The sequence below is a fragment of the Leptonotus elevatus genome, chromosome 12 (assembly GCF_054856555.1).
Source record: "Leptonotus elevatus isolate MCC_2025b chromosome 12, RoL_Lele_1.0, whole genome shotgun sequence".
NCBI lineage: Eukaryota > Metazoa > Chordata > Actinopteri > Syngnathiformes > Syngnathidae > Leptonotus > Leptonotus elevatus.
The window spans coordinates 8,099,175-8,111,791 of record NC_141250.1 but is presented as its reverse complement, the minus strand read 5'-3'; the positions used below and the strand labels follow the sequence as shown (position 1 = coordinate 8,111,791).

Below are 12,617 nucleotides of genomic sequence, written 5' to 3'. Positions count from 1 at the left end.
ATTGTAAGTTATTGTGTTAATATGCAGCAGGACATCTTGTACGAGTCTATAATTCCATGAAATGAATTCATTGGAACACAAACTGAGAATTTTCTGTTTCACGGCTCATGGCGTTTTGAAAATCAAATCAAAATCCTGCTAAACTGTTTTAACAACCAGCTCAATCTGAGTAGGATATGAATAGCGTATAAACTAATTCTGAATGTGTTTTTGTGAATTCAATTTTGATATACGTTTAGTACCTATGTAGGGATTAACAATTGTATTACACTACCTGCCGTAAAGACAGCATCCAGCATCATAAACTATTTAAATTGAGACTTTTTCAGTTTCAGGGCATGCTCTAAGTTTTATCCTTTTAAAAATTCACATTTTTATACCCAAATTCGAGTTATCAAGGAGAACATTCAACCACTAAAACCAAATTTTTTATACCATTTTTTTTGCCCTCAGTTTTTTTTTGTAAATGGTACATTTGAACAGCAGCACTTTGTGATGGCATCAGGATGCCAGTCAGGAACTCCCAAGTCAGGATTTCCACTTTTGCTGAGTCGCGCATGTGTTGACTTCCTCTTATTTTTATTTTTTTACCCCCGCCACCCCTATTAGAGGAAAGAGCAGTGCGCCACTTGCTGACCTACCAGTCACAATCAAGAACACATTGAGCTCAAACTTTATTATTATATTTGATACCACTCGTATGTGGCAAAAGGAAGAACAAGATGCTGCTTCAGCGCCACGAGGCTGGGCGGGGGTTGTACCAATAAAGTCACATGACACTGCTCATTAGAATACAATGGTTAAGGGAGTTGCACCAGCAGAAGTGTGGAAGTGAAGTCCACGAGTGGACACAAATGAGTTGTCGCTGTGGTGGTTTGTTGACGAGGTGAGTGCTGAATTTGACGTTGCAATATTAGACTACAGTTTGATTTGAGATATTTTGACCTACTGTATTTGATGTGGCTGGTGCTGTTTCTTTACTCAACTGCAGTCGTGTAACTCCCCGGAATGCAAACATTGACACACACAACATTGTGGTGAGACCAAATGTCTGCGTTTACGGCAATGTAAAGCGTCATCATGTGTAACGCTAATTCATCCAAGGACAGACTGTTTACATTCCTCAGTAGGTGCTGCTATATAGGTTAGCAACAGAGTTTAGATGGGCTCATGTGTGTCAACAATACAGAGAACAAGTTAAGAATGACACTTTGGGGGGGGGGGTATTTTTCTTAAATGGAGGACACCACCAGCCATCTATTGGGTCACATTGTCTACTTTAGGGTGGGCTACTACTTGAGGAAATTCAGCACTTACCATTTAATTGGAGAAGAGGGATGCTGTGACTTAATTGATCACAGAAACATTCTTATATTCTTTGGTAGGTGCTGCTGTTTTGGTTAGCAGTGGAGTTTAAATGGGCTAGGCATTTAACTCTGAGTGTGAACAATCATGTCTGAATCATAAACTGAAGTTATAGTTAACTCATTCAATCCGAGCCATTTTCACTTCACTCCCGACTGTTTTACTGGATTTTGACTGATTTTGCAAGGCCCACAGAATATTGTGTTCTATTGTTATAAAAACATGGATGCTACCAAAAGAAAGATTAGAGTCTCTTCTTTCATCAGGAAAAAATTCTATTTATATGTGTTTTATTAGAATATAGCTAAGTTTCATCATTATTCACAAATCTTTTTTTTTTTTTTTTTTCTTTTTTTTTTTTTTTCTTTTTTTTCCTTTTTTTTTTCTATAGAGCTCAGTATTGTTCATTCGGAAATGTCATCATCATTGCTCTTTTTTTTTTTTTTTTTTTTTAAATATATATATATATATATATATACACATATATACATACATATATACATATATACATACATACATACATACATTTTTTTTTTTTGTGTGTGTGGGTGAGTATGTGTGTGTGCGTGCGTGCGTGCGTGCGTGCGTGTGTTTGTTAGCTCACCAGAAAACCTATTAGAAAAAAAAAATCTCATACCGTTCACCTAAATCGAACACCAGGAGACCCGAGGGGACCGAAGAAAACCAAGGAAGGTGAAATCCAGCACCGACCAGACACCCCCCACCAGAACTCCTCCCCAGCCCAAGAAACATCCAGACCCCAACAAATCCAAAAAACATAAAATCAGGGAGGCCTCAAGAGACCAACGGAGAGACCGAGAAAAGGAAGGAAGGACAGACGAAGCCGCGTGAGATCCGAGACACCAGCCTCCACCGATTCAATAACCTGAGGAGGAAACAGATTGTGTCTGAGTTTCGGTAGATGCTGGTGTGGTGGATCTGGCATGCATGAAAATCTCCACCAAAGAGGGGAGCCTCACAAATTATTTCGAACTGTGGGTAAATTAGCTTTTTTTTTTCAACATGCCCCTGGTTGATCTTGTTTGTTCTGCTGCCACCTGCTGGCCGTTTGTGTAATAACTACAATTTATTCAACCGTTCTTTGCAGCTGAGAGGTTGCATTAAAGCTTTCTGTATGCTCTAGCATAAAAAAACGAACATAAAACATTTATAAATACCTGTTTGACACACTTAAAATATTAAAAATAGAACATATTTATATGTTTTTGGAGCAAATAAGTTAACATTATTTTTTTTCTGATCAGGAAAAGGGACTCATGTATTTGTGGAAGGCATTTTGAACTGAATATAACTGCTTCTTCAAACATCAAAGCATATTGTAGGAATGAAAAATGTTGGGTTGTGATTGTTTTAGATTTGTTTTTTTGTTTTTTTGTATAGCGCCTTATGACAGCTAAGGCTGTTTAAAAGCGTTATATAAATAAAGATGACTTGACTTGAATTATGTACCCAGATCTGAATTGAGTTGGGCTATTTTTTGCAGAAATAGGCTACTTTTTTGTTTTTTGTTAATACTTTAATTAATTAAATTACATTTTTCTGATGGAATAAGAGAGCTCTCTATTTGAGGACGGCATTTCCTTAATGCGATGAGCCACCCAGCGATCAATTGAGGCACAGCTGCAATTTGAAAGCAAGAAAAAAATAAATACTATGGAGCCTACCTTTTTTTCTGACCAGAGAGAGACTTAATCAAAGCGACTATTTACAATCCCCAGTTGGTGCTGCTGTTTTGGTGAGCAACAACTAACAGGGCATATCGTCTACAGTGTTGGGAACGTTACTTTCAAAAAGTAATCAGTTATAGTTACTCATTACTTGCTTAAAAAGTAACTGAGTTAGTAATTGAATTACTTCATAATAAAAGTAACTCGTTACCAGGCAAAGTAACTATTTTCACTACTTTAAAAAAAATAGTTTTATATCAAACAATTTGGGTTTTTATATTATTATTATTATTATTATGCAAAGGAGAATAATTAGTTAGATTAGTCAATTTATGGAAACAAAATCAGTTACCTAATGCCATTAGTCTAAACGGCATTATAAAAGAAGAAGAAGAAGAAGGGATGCCATTATTTGAGGAAATACAATACTCCACATTGCTGCTGTTTTGGTTAGCCACAGGTTCAAGTCGGCTCAACTCAGTTTTTTGCTTGAACAATCGCCTCAATGAGAAAATACATTATTTAACACAAAACATGACACTATCAAACGTGTATCAAATTCTGCGGCATCTAATCTTCCCCAGCAGGATGAGGAACCCACGGGTGTCTCCCCGCCGGCTTCCCCGCCCCCTTTCCCAGACGACGACCCGCAAACAAGCCAGCAGTTCCGTCGGCGCGCTCACACCTTCAGCCACCCGCCCGTGAAGAAGCGCATCTCCTTCGAGGGCCAGACGGCCAAGCAGCCACCTTTGCGCAGGCAACATTCGGCCACCTCGGAGGCGCTACAAAGCAGGTAGCATGGCGTGAATGCTGACTGTTAGCCACAGGTGTGTACATGTAAACATGACCTCATTGGATAGGTTTAACTCGTTACACGAGCCACACACACATGAAACGGGACTATACGATGTTCATAAGTTTACTTTGTGAAGCACATTGAATTAACTTGTATATGAAATGCGCTATATACTGTAAATAAAGAGGAATTGCCTTGCCTAATGTGGGCCCCTGGGCTGTATGCAGTCGGCCTCTGTCCCAAGCGCCCACAATTTCCCACATATACTGTAATTGACGCTCCCCTAAATGTTATTTATTATGATTGCTTTTTAGTAGTTTAAACTAGAAATATACCAAAATATTAACCCAAAACACTTGAAAAGCATTTCAAATACAACATACATCCTAAAAATATCTTCAAACATTGCCGCACTCCCCAAAAAAAAAAAGAAAGTACAGTGAATATAGTTAAACACTGTAGTAACAACAATGGTGCCGATGCTTCTGGCGTGTCCTGTGCTGGTGGGAAACGCAGCTGCTTCATAGGCCGAGGTTGCTTAGAATGGCTAACGCTTCGACGTTTACTGACCCGAAACCATTGGTACCGACAGCATGAACTGGCGGGCGTAGATTGATTGAATGGATTCGCTCAGCTGCTGTTACGGATTCCACTGATTTTGATCATTTGTTTAGTTCAAGTTTAGCAAAAGTGTCAGGAGCTAAAGCAGATGCACCAAACATGAATTCCAGCCATCTTCAAGGCCCTCGCGCTCACTGCCAATCACAAATTTAACTTGGCTGCTGTTAGATGTCTGATTTGTTGAGCAAGTCGAGGGCTGAGAAGAAAGTGTAGGCGGAACTTATGCCATTACTGCCTTCGGGCTTAGAATTTACTATTTTGACATTTTTTGCCATGTTTATGGCTGACACAAGCCGTTCATAGTCTCAAAAAGAGAGACTTAAGATTAGTGCTGTCAAAGTTAAAGCATTAACTAATTAATTAATCACAAAAAATTAACGCATTAATCATGTAATAACCCAGATTAATCACACTATTCATTGAGTTGATCCTTTAGCTGACAGCAGATGGTTACGTTAAAGGTAGCACAGGTTGTGTTTGAGCAATAAACATAACTACATGCATTAAAGTCAAGCATTTAATAAATGTTTGCATATGACATTCTGAATATTTGTTTATGTCAAACTATTGGGGTCATTTTTTTCCCATTTAAAATTATGCAAGTAATTAACTGATTAGAAAAAGATGAGTATGAGCGTGTGCAGTGGATACATTTTTTTGAAGACGAAAAAAAAATAACACAACAGGTGCTCTATAAATCTGGCGGGCAAAAAAATGTTGATAAAAAAGCCTTTTTAATTAAGTGATTAATTGTGATTAATCAAAATTTTAAGATGTGATTAATCTGATTGAAAAAAGTAATCGTTTGACAGCTCTACTTAAGATACAATATCATAAACCGTGCCATGAATATATATATTCATATTCATATTCATATATATATATACATATATATATATATATATATATATATTGCCATATTACAGTTGCAAATAGGTAAGTAATAAAAAAAATCTGTAAATGGGTGAATCTGTGACTGCTATACTGCTAATATGTAGTTTGACCGTAATTTTAAGCATTTTTAAATTCAGAATCATTAATTTATCAATAAATTGATAAATACACAGGAATATATTATTATATATATATATAATAATAATATATTATTATAGGATATTATTTTCACAACGTTAATGACTTTCTGAAAATTGCTTTCTCCGGCGACCCTTTACTGTATTCTACTTGTAAATTTAATTTGATTGAATAAAACTTAAATTATTGAAATTCTAATGCAAACAGAGTTGCACGCAAATTATTATTTTTTTAATTCCATAAAATGGAATAAAGACAAATTAAGCTTTTCAAGGGAAAACAAGTTTCTTAAATAGATTAATGCTTCCTCATCAAACACCTTAAATATGTCAGTTTCTTATTAATTGTACATACTGTATATTTCCGTAAATAATTCAATACATTTGTAATTTTAAAATGAATCATACTTTTTTTAAATACTTTATTAAAACATTAAAATCATACTAACTTTTTTTTTTCTTCAAATTTAGAATTTAAAACAATTAAATTAAAATGTGGAAAAGCTAACTCTAAAGAGTAAGGTTTTGTTTTTATTTGTATTTATTCAGCACAGTGGAAGTAGTTGATTTGTTTAAATATGAAGCACATACACATTTGTCCTCTATTCGCACCACTTTGATCCCCCCCGCCCTAAACAATGGCACACACGTTTCCGAACGTGCGCCCCCTCCTCTTCCCTTCCAAAGGTGTATAACGTGTTTGTTTTCCATGTGCTCGCGCAGTCCCGTGTCCAGAACACGCAGTTTATCGGAGAGCCAGTCCTTCATCCTCCCCTCCTCCTCTTCCTCCTCCTTCTCCGCTCCCACTTTCCTGAAGAGCATTTACCAGGGCTCGCTGGGCTCCCTGAGCTCGCTAACGGACAGTGGGAGCATCAAGAGGTGACAGGATGATGATGATATATATCATTTTTTTCTGATGCTGGGATGACAATAAATGTTTACGTGTTGGCCGTCCAAACTTTTTAACACCCAGCTTTTATTTATTTTTCTTCTTTTCCTGCCTATCAGCAGTGAGAACCCTCACACCTCTTCCTGTTTCGTTCCGAAGTAGAAGGGGACGCTGTCGTGCTTGCATGTCGATGTGGAGCGCATCTCTGCATGGCCGAACTAAACGCGTAACCTGATTTGGAGCTTTTAGTAATTTAGTCACATTTGCAATTCAAGCTGGCGCAGAAACCGGCGTGTCATTGAGCGTGGCGGTGCTCTACTGAAGCGTGGTCGTCCGTTTTGCCAGAAAGCAAAGGTTAACATTTGCATTATTAATGGGATTCGTGGAGCACACCCATGTAAAATGTCACTTCCACACTGTGAGGATCATCCTTGTTATTTCATTGAATAAATCATGATTTTTATTCTTCCCTTATCTTACCTTTCAAATAATACCTTTCAGAAACAGTCAGTGAATATTGGGGCCACACTAGCATGTCATTGACTCACAGAAGAAAGTCAGTTTTACAAAAATCAAATCTGAACGTATTTATTGCCGAAGTGAAATTGTAGTCTCTGCACCTGTAACGTTTTGTCAAGAGGTCAAGAAAGTTATATATTTTTTAATACAAAAAATGACTTCGAATATTATAATAAAAATATGTAATTTTCCAAGAATAACATCCACATTTTATGAGAAAATGTTAAGTAAAAACAATATTAGAAAAACATTTTCATTTCACAAGAATACAGTTCTATGACTATAAATAGTTTGTCCCAGAAATGAAACCATATTATAGGGGTGAGAGTACAATATCAATATTTTTTTTGAGGAAACAAAGTTGTAATATTAATATTAGAATAAAAGTAATACCTGTATTTTGAAAAGAGACTTTCATGAGAATGAAGTTCAGATTATGAGAGGGAAAAAAATCTTGGATTTTACAAAAATAAAGTCTATAATATGTAATCATCTGTTATGATTAATTAATTCATACGATTACTAATATTAATCTATCTACAAACACTAATGTTAATGGTTTCTCACATAATTATCAACAATGATGCAACAAGGTAGAAAATAGATAGCAAAATGTATTTCTATAAATCTCTCCAGGTGCTTATATTTTAAAATGGAAGCAAAGGTGCTCTAAATGTGTATCTGTTCCTCTGCTGAAGTGAATGTAAACTGGCAAGGATGTGTATGGATGCGCATTAGTCATCCTATAATATTAAAATGCATAACTTGAAAGGATTCATTGACCTGATGAATGCTTTCTTTCTCCAAAGCCTTTACCGACTGAAAGTGTATTTTTCCTAACTGTGGTCGTTTGCTTTATTAACATAGCTAATGCCTGCCACACGTTTTTAATATATCCATCATTCAACATCATTGTAGTAACTCCTGTACTTGATATAAGGTTTCATCTGTCACGTGCGTGTCCATTTACTGCTGCCCGTGTAAGATGACACTAATTGCCTGTGTGTGTGTGTAATGTGTGTGGCAGTAATGGCGAAGGCAGGAAAAGGACACTGTCAGGCTGCAGCAGCGACTCAGTGAGCGGACCGCCACCGAGCCCACGTAGAGTCTCGTGGAGACAAAAGATCTTCCTGAGGGTCGCCTCGCCCATGAGCAAGACTTCCATGCACCACTCAGGTCTCCCCAATCACTCTGACACGCTTACAAAATGCTACACAAACTACACAGTTCACATACAGTAACTAATTACTTCGGTGCAAGTATTACATTTTCTACTGCTATCGTCATTGAGAATATACTTGTAAGTGGATGAGCAAAATGTTGCAAATATTAAAAAAAAATATTACAGAAATAAAGTTGAACTTCGAAAACAGCTATTTGCAAGGAAAAGTTAAATTTTACATTTTAATAAACAAGGAAAATTTAATTTTACAAGAATAATCATAATCTAATGTGAAAAAATTGTAGCACTTTTAGAATAGAGTAGAAATATAATGTAAATGAAGTGGAAATATGTGTATTAAATTTGCAAAATGAGGAAAACATTAAAAATTTAGGACAAAATGGGTTATATTGCCTAACAGTTATACTGTAATATATTTTTTTCTAATAGTATTACAGTAGTACAATATTATGAGAATAATTGTATTATTATGAGAAAAGTCTTTTTTTTTAGCAGAACATATCTATTGATAATAAAGTTGTAAATATTACAGTAATTAAAAAAATGTCTAGAATGAAGTTTTAAGACAAAATGCAGTATTATGACTGAAATGAATGCACATTGTGGCAATAATAAGCATAACATGAGGGTGAAGTTTCTGCAGTAGAAAGTTTAAATATTCCGCAAATAAGGTCACAATTTAGTGGTGATGATGTTAAGATTTTATATTTTAAAAGATTTATGTAAATTTGGTTGTTAATTATGATATTAATTTAATTATTTAAATGAAGCTATGATATTACTAGGAAATAGTCTCCTTTTGTTTGTTTTTTAAAGAATAATCATAATTTTATGTTAAGTTATCTTTTTCGTGATAATACAGTTACAATAACAACAAGTAATAACATTTTAATTTTACAAGACTTATTTATTTGAATAAAATAAAGTTGCAATTTTAGCGCATTACTACGGAAGTAAGTTTATAATGTTACGTAATAATAGTCGTAAGTCAAAAAAGTTCTAAAATAATGAGAACAAGTTTTATAATGCTAAAAAAAAATTAAATAAAAGTAATTTATAGTATTTTTTTAGAACAAAGTGGAAATATTGCAGAAGTCATAGTATTTTGTGACATTTCTGCTATTATACTTAAATCTTAGTATGCAAAAAAAAAAAATTCACGAGGGAAAAAAAAAGTTAAAGAGAAGAAAATGATGCCAGCTCCCTAAAATACAGTTGCAATACTACTAGAAAGTGCCATTTCACAAGCACAAAGTTGAAATTTGTTCAAGAAAATATTAAATAATGACCTGTTAGCAATAGTTTACAACTGATTCATAGTGAAATGAAATTATAAAAACTTGGAACAGGTTTGGCTTGGTAACATCTTTAGGCTCACGAAATTCTCCAATCAAAATCAAAATTGCAGCAAACCGTGTTGGATATTCTTCACCTGTGAAACTGTTGAGCCTTGATACATGATGTGACTGATGAAAATCAATAAGTGTCTAGCTCTGATGTCGACCACAATAATAACCCAAATGGGTTTGATTTTTACTTTTTGCTTTCTTCCTTTGATGCCCTTAGACCATTCAGATGCCAGGGAGCTGCTGCCGCTGTCCCCTCGCAGCCCACACTCGAGCGCGGACCCTCTAAGTGGAGGAGCGGGTCGGTCCAAGAGGACGGCGGCGGACTACCGGACGCTGTGGAAAACCGCCATCCGCCAGCAGATCCTGCTGGTGCGTATGGAGAAGGAGAACCAGAGGCTGGAGGGTGAGTATTTACCAACCAATGTTTGTCTTCCATTCAAGTACCATTTGATCTTCAGCGCTATTAAAAACACTGATGATAATCTTTATATAAAACATATGACTGTTTTCCGTCACACTGGGCCCATTGTTATACATACAGTGGATAGAAAAAGTCAATTAACCCGTGTTCAAATGCCATATTTTTTCAATATAAAGAAACTGAGGACCTACTGTAACATCTGAATTTTATTTGCAATTAATGAGAGGCACTTTAAAAGGTGGCAAGTGTATGCAGAATGTGATGTGAGGGTGTGCACACTTATGAAAGCCCATTATTCCAGACATTTATTTTTACTTCCCCTCTTGAAATTGTCTTCTTTTTGTTCTAATGAGTTTTACAAATTACAAGTCACATTAATGGTGGAAAAAAAAGTTTGTAATGATTTATCATTTAGTTACATCATTTGAACAAGGGTGTGTAGACTTTTTGTCTTCACTCGATGTGCATCTGCTGTGTGTTGAATGGAACTTCCTGCCTCAGCCCATCAGCATGTGCTTAAATAGCCCAGCTTGTGATGTCACTTCTGTTTATGTGAATAGGTCAACATGTTGCTGTATTAATAGAACGTGTGTGTTTGTGTGTGGCATGTTCACACATGTTTGACACAAAGTCTTACACACAAACATGCAAAGTAGTTTAAAATTCAGGGTATCACGTTCCTGCTTAGGGAGACCCCCACACAGCACAGTTTCCCCGGGGGAATCTGTTGTTGCATATTTTGCCCCCTAATGGCCAAAATTGTTCATTGAATTACGCTGGATAATGATCAAACTTGAGAAAAATAAACAAGATGTGTTTATTTTTTACTTTTTTTATAATCCTGATCAGCAAGGAAAAGAATAGCAGATGATACTGATGGCTGTGCATATATTACCTTACTATGACAAATACCAAAACATAATGTGCTGTATACCATGTCAACATAATATTGATCATTTTAGCGGGAAATAAATAAAGCCATGTAATATTTTTTTGTAACAATAATAATTTATACAAATAAATCCCCCACCCCAACAAAGACCTGGTACTAGTTTGTTGGATTCACATAAAAAAGTGTGGATAAATATTGCACAAAATAAATTCATAGAATAAAATCATAGCCATGTTGGTGATAGAACCATTGTCCATAGTTTTAAAGGGGAAGTCAACCCAAAATGTATTTATTTTTTAAATAATAGTTCATAACAGTTCTATGCAGCCCCACTAGTCTAAATATGGTAATATGATTAATGTTGCGTTAGTGGAATATGAGTTAAGCAGCAAAATCCAGCCATTTTTCTCCATCTCAGGAGGCGGCCATTTTGCCACTTGGTGTCGACTGAAGATGACATCAATATTGCTCAGGGCTCAGGCAACAACCAATCACAGCTCATCTGTTTTTTTTTAAGCTGAGCACAACCAACAACCAATCACAGCTCAGCTTCAGAAAACAGGTGAGCTGTGATTCCACAAATGTAATATTAATCAGAATTTCATGTTTAGACTACTGAGGTCACATATAACATATTATTGTCAAGAAGTAATTAAGGTTGACTTTCCCTTTTAATGTATATCTAACACTCTCTCACTCTTTCAGTGTATGAGGAAAATATGGTATTCTATAAATGTGTTGGAATGAATAAAGGTGTCGCCCCAATAAACACCTTATCACAAATCGACACCGCACAAGTTAGTAAATAGTCACCTTTGACCACTATACAAGGAACTACGGTATTCTGAAAATGTGTTCCAATTAATGGCCTCCCACCTAAATGGCTTACCACAAAAAGATAACTGGTACTCTATGCTGTTAATTACTGTATGTAAAAACCTCAGGTCACTATATAAGAAAATACAGTCCTTGCGATAAACACCAATACTTGACTGAATGCACACCTCGAGCCCCTAGGAAATTCATTCATATCCTAAAAAATTGTACATATAAACGTCTGATACTCTTTGCAGTGAAGTAAATGAACACCTTGTGTCATTATTTGAGGAAATACAGTATTATTGTAAACATGGACACGTTGAAAGTTGTTAAAAAGCATTTTCTGTGTACTGCATGTTGTTCTGCTGTATATGTAAAACATCAACACGTTTTTCTTTGTTTTTGACACCAATGCTGTGAATAACGTTTCAATAGAAGGTAAGCCACATCAACAGAGTTTACAGGGATGAAGACAGATTGATGGGGTTTTTGCATGGCTTCATTGTTGTTCACTTGAGCTGTTCGGTTTTCTTGTGGTCATCCTGTACGCAGGTGTTCTTTTCGGTCATCTCCAGGCGTCAAGCATAACAGCTGATGGTGTTTATGTGGTTATTTATTGTGGCTTTTCTTGTCTAAAGGGGCTTCCAGTGGTTGAAATGTCTCAGATGGCATCCATGTTTACACAGTGGAAGCTCTGTGGCTCGGGAACGTCAAATTAGTTGGGATTGAAAAATGCATAGGGAATAATGTCTATAGAAATAAACTAAAGTTCTGTCATTGTAAACCATACAGGCAAATCCTTAAGGGAAACATTTGGACAATTTTCTTTTTTGACATTCTTTACAGTTATTCTAATTTTAATAACAAATGTAAAGCTGTAATATTCTTTAAAAGAACAACGATGTATATTAAGACCAAATTTAATTATTTATTTATTTGTTTATTCATTCTTTTCTTTTTCTTTTTTTTCTTTTTTACGCAACGACCACTAATTCATATTGTTGAAATATAGTTGGGATACTATGGCAAATTGGTTGCAATTTT

General features: G+C 35.6%; 1 protein-coding gene across 4 annotated transcripts in view; it reads left to right on the top strand.

Moving 5' to 3' along the window:
• tbc1d4 (TBC1 domain family, member 4) overlaps positions 1-12,617 on the top strand; it is a 45,704-nt gene that overhangs the window by 20,992 nt on the left and 12,095 nt on the right. The window contains exons 12-15 of one of the 4 annotated variants that reach the window (XM_086091463.1): positions 3,641-3,846; positions 6,225-6,380; positions 7,937-8,085; positions 9,659-9,844. In XM_086091463.1, the coding sequence (XP_085947589.1) occupies positions 3,641-3,846; positions 6,225-6,380; positions 7,937-8,085; positions 9,659-9,844 (697 nt within the window). Of the gene's footprint in view, positions 1-3,637; positions 3,847-6,224; positions 6,381-7,936; positions 8,086-9,658; positions 9,845-12,617 lie in introns of all 4 variants that reach the window. The other 3 variants (XM_086091462.1, XM_086091465.1, XM_086091464.1) reach the window with 3 other exon arrangements.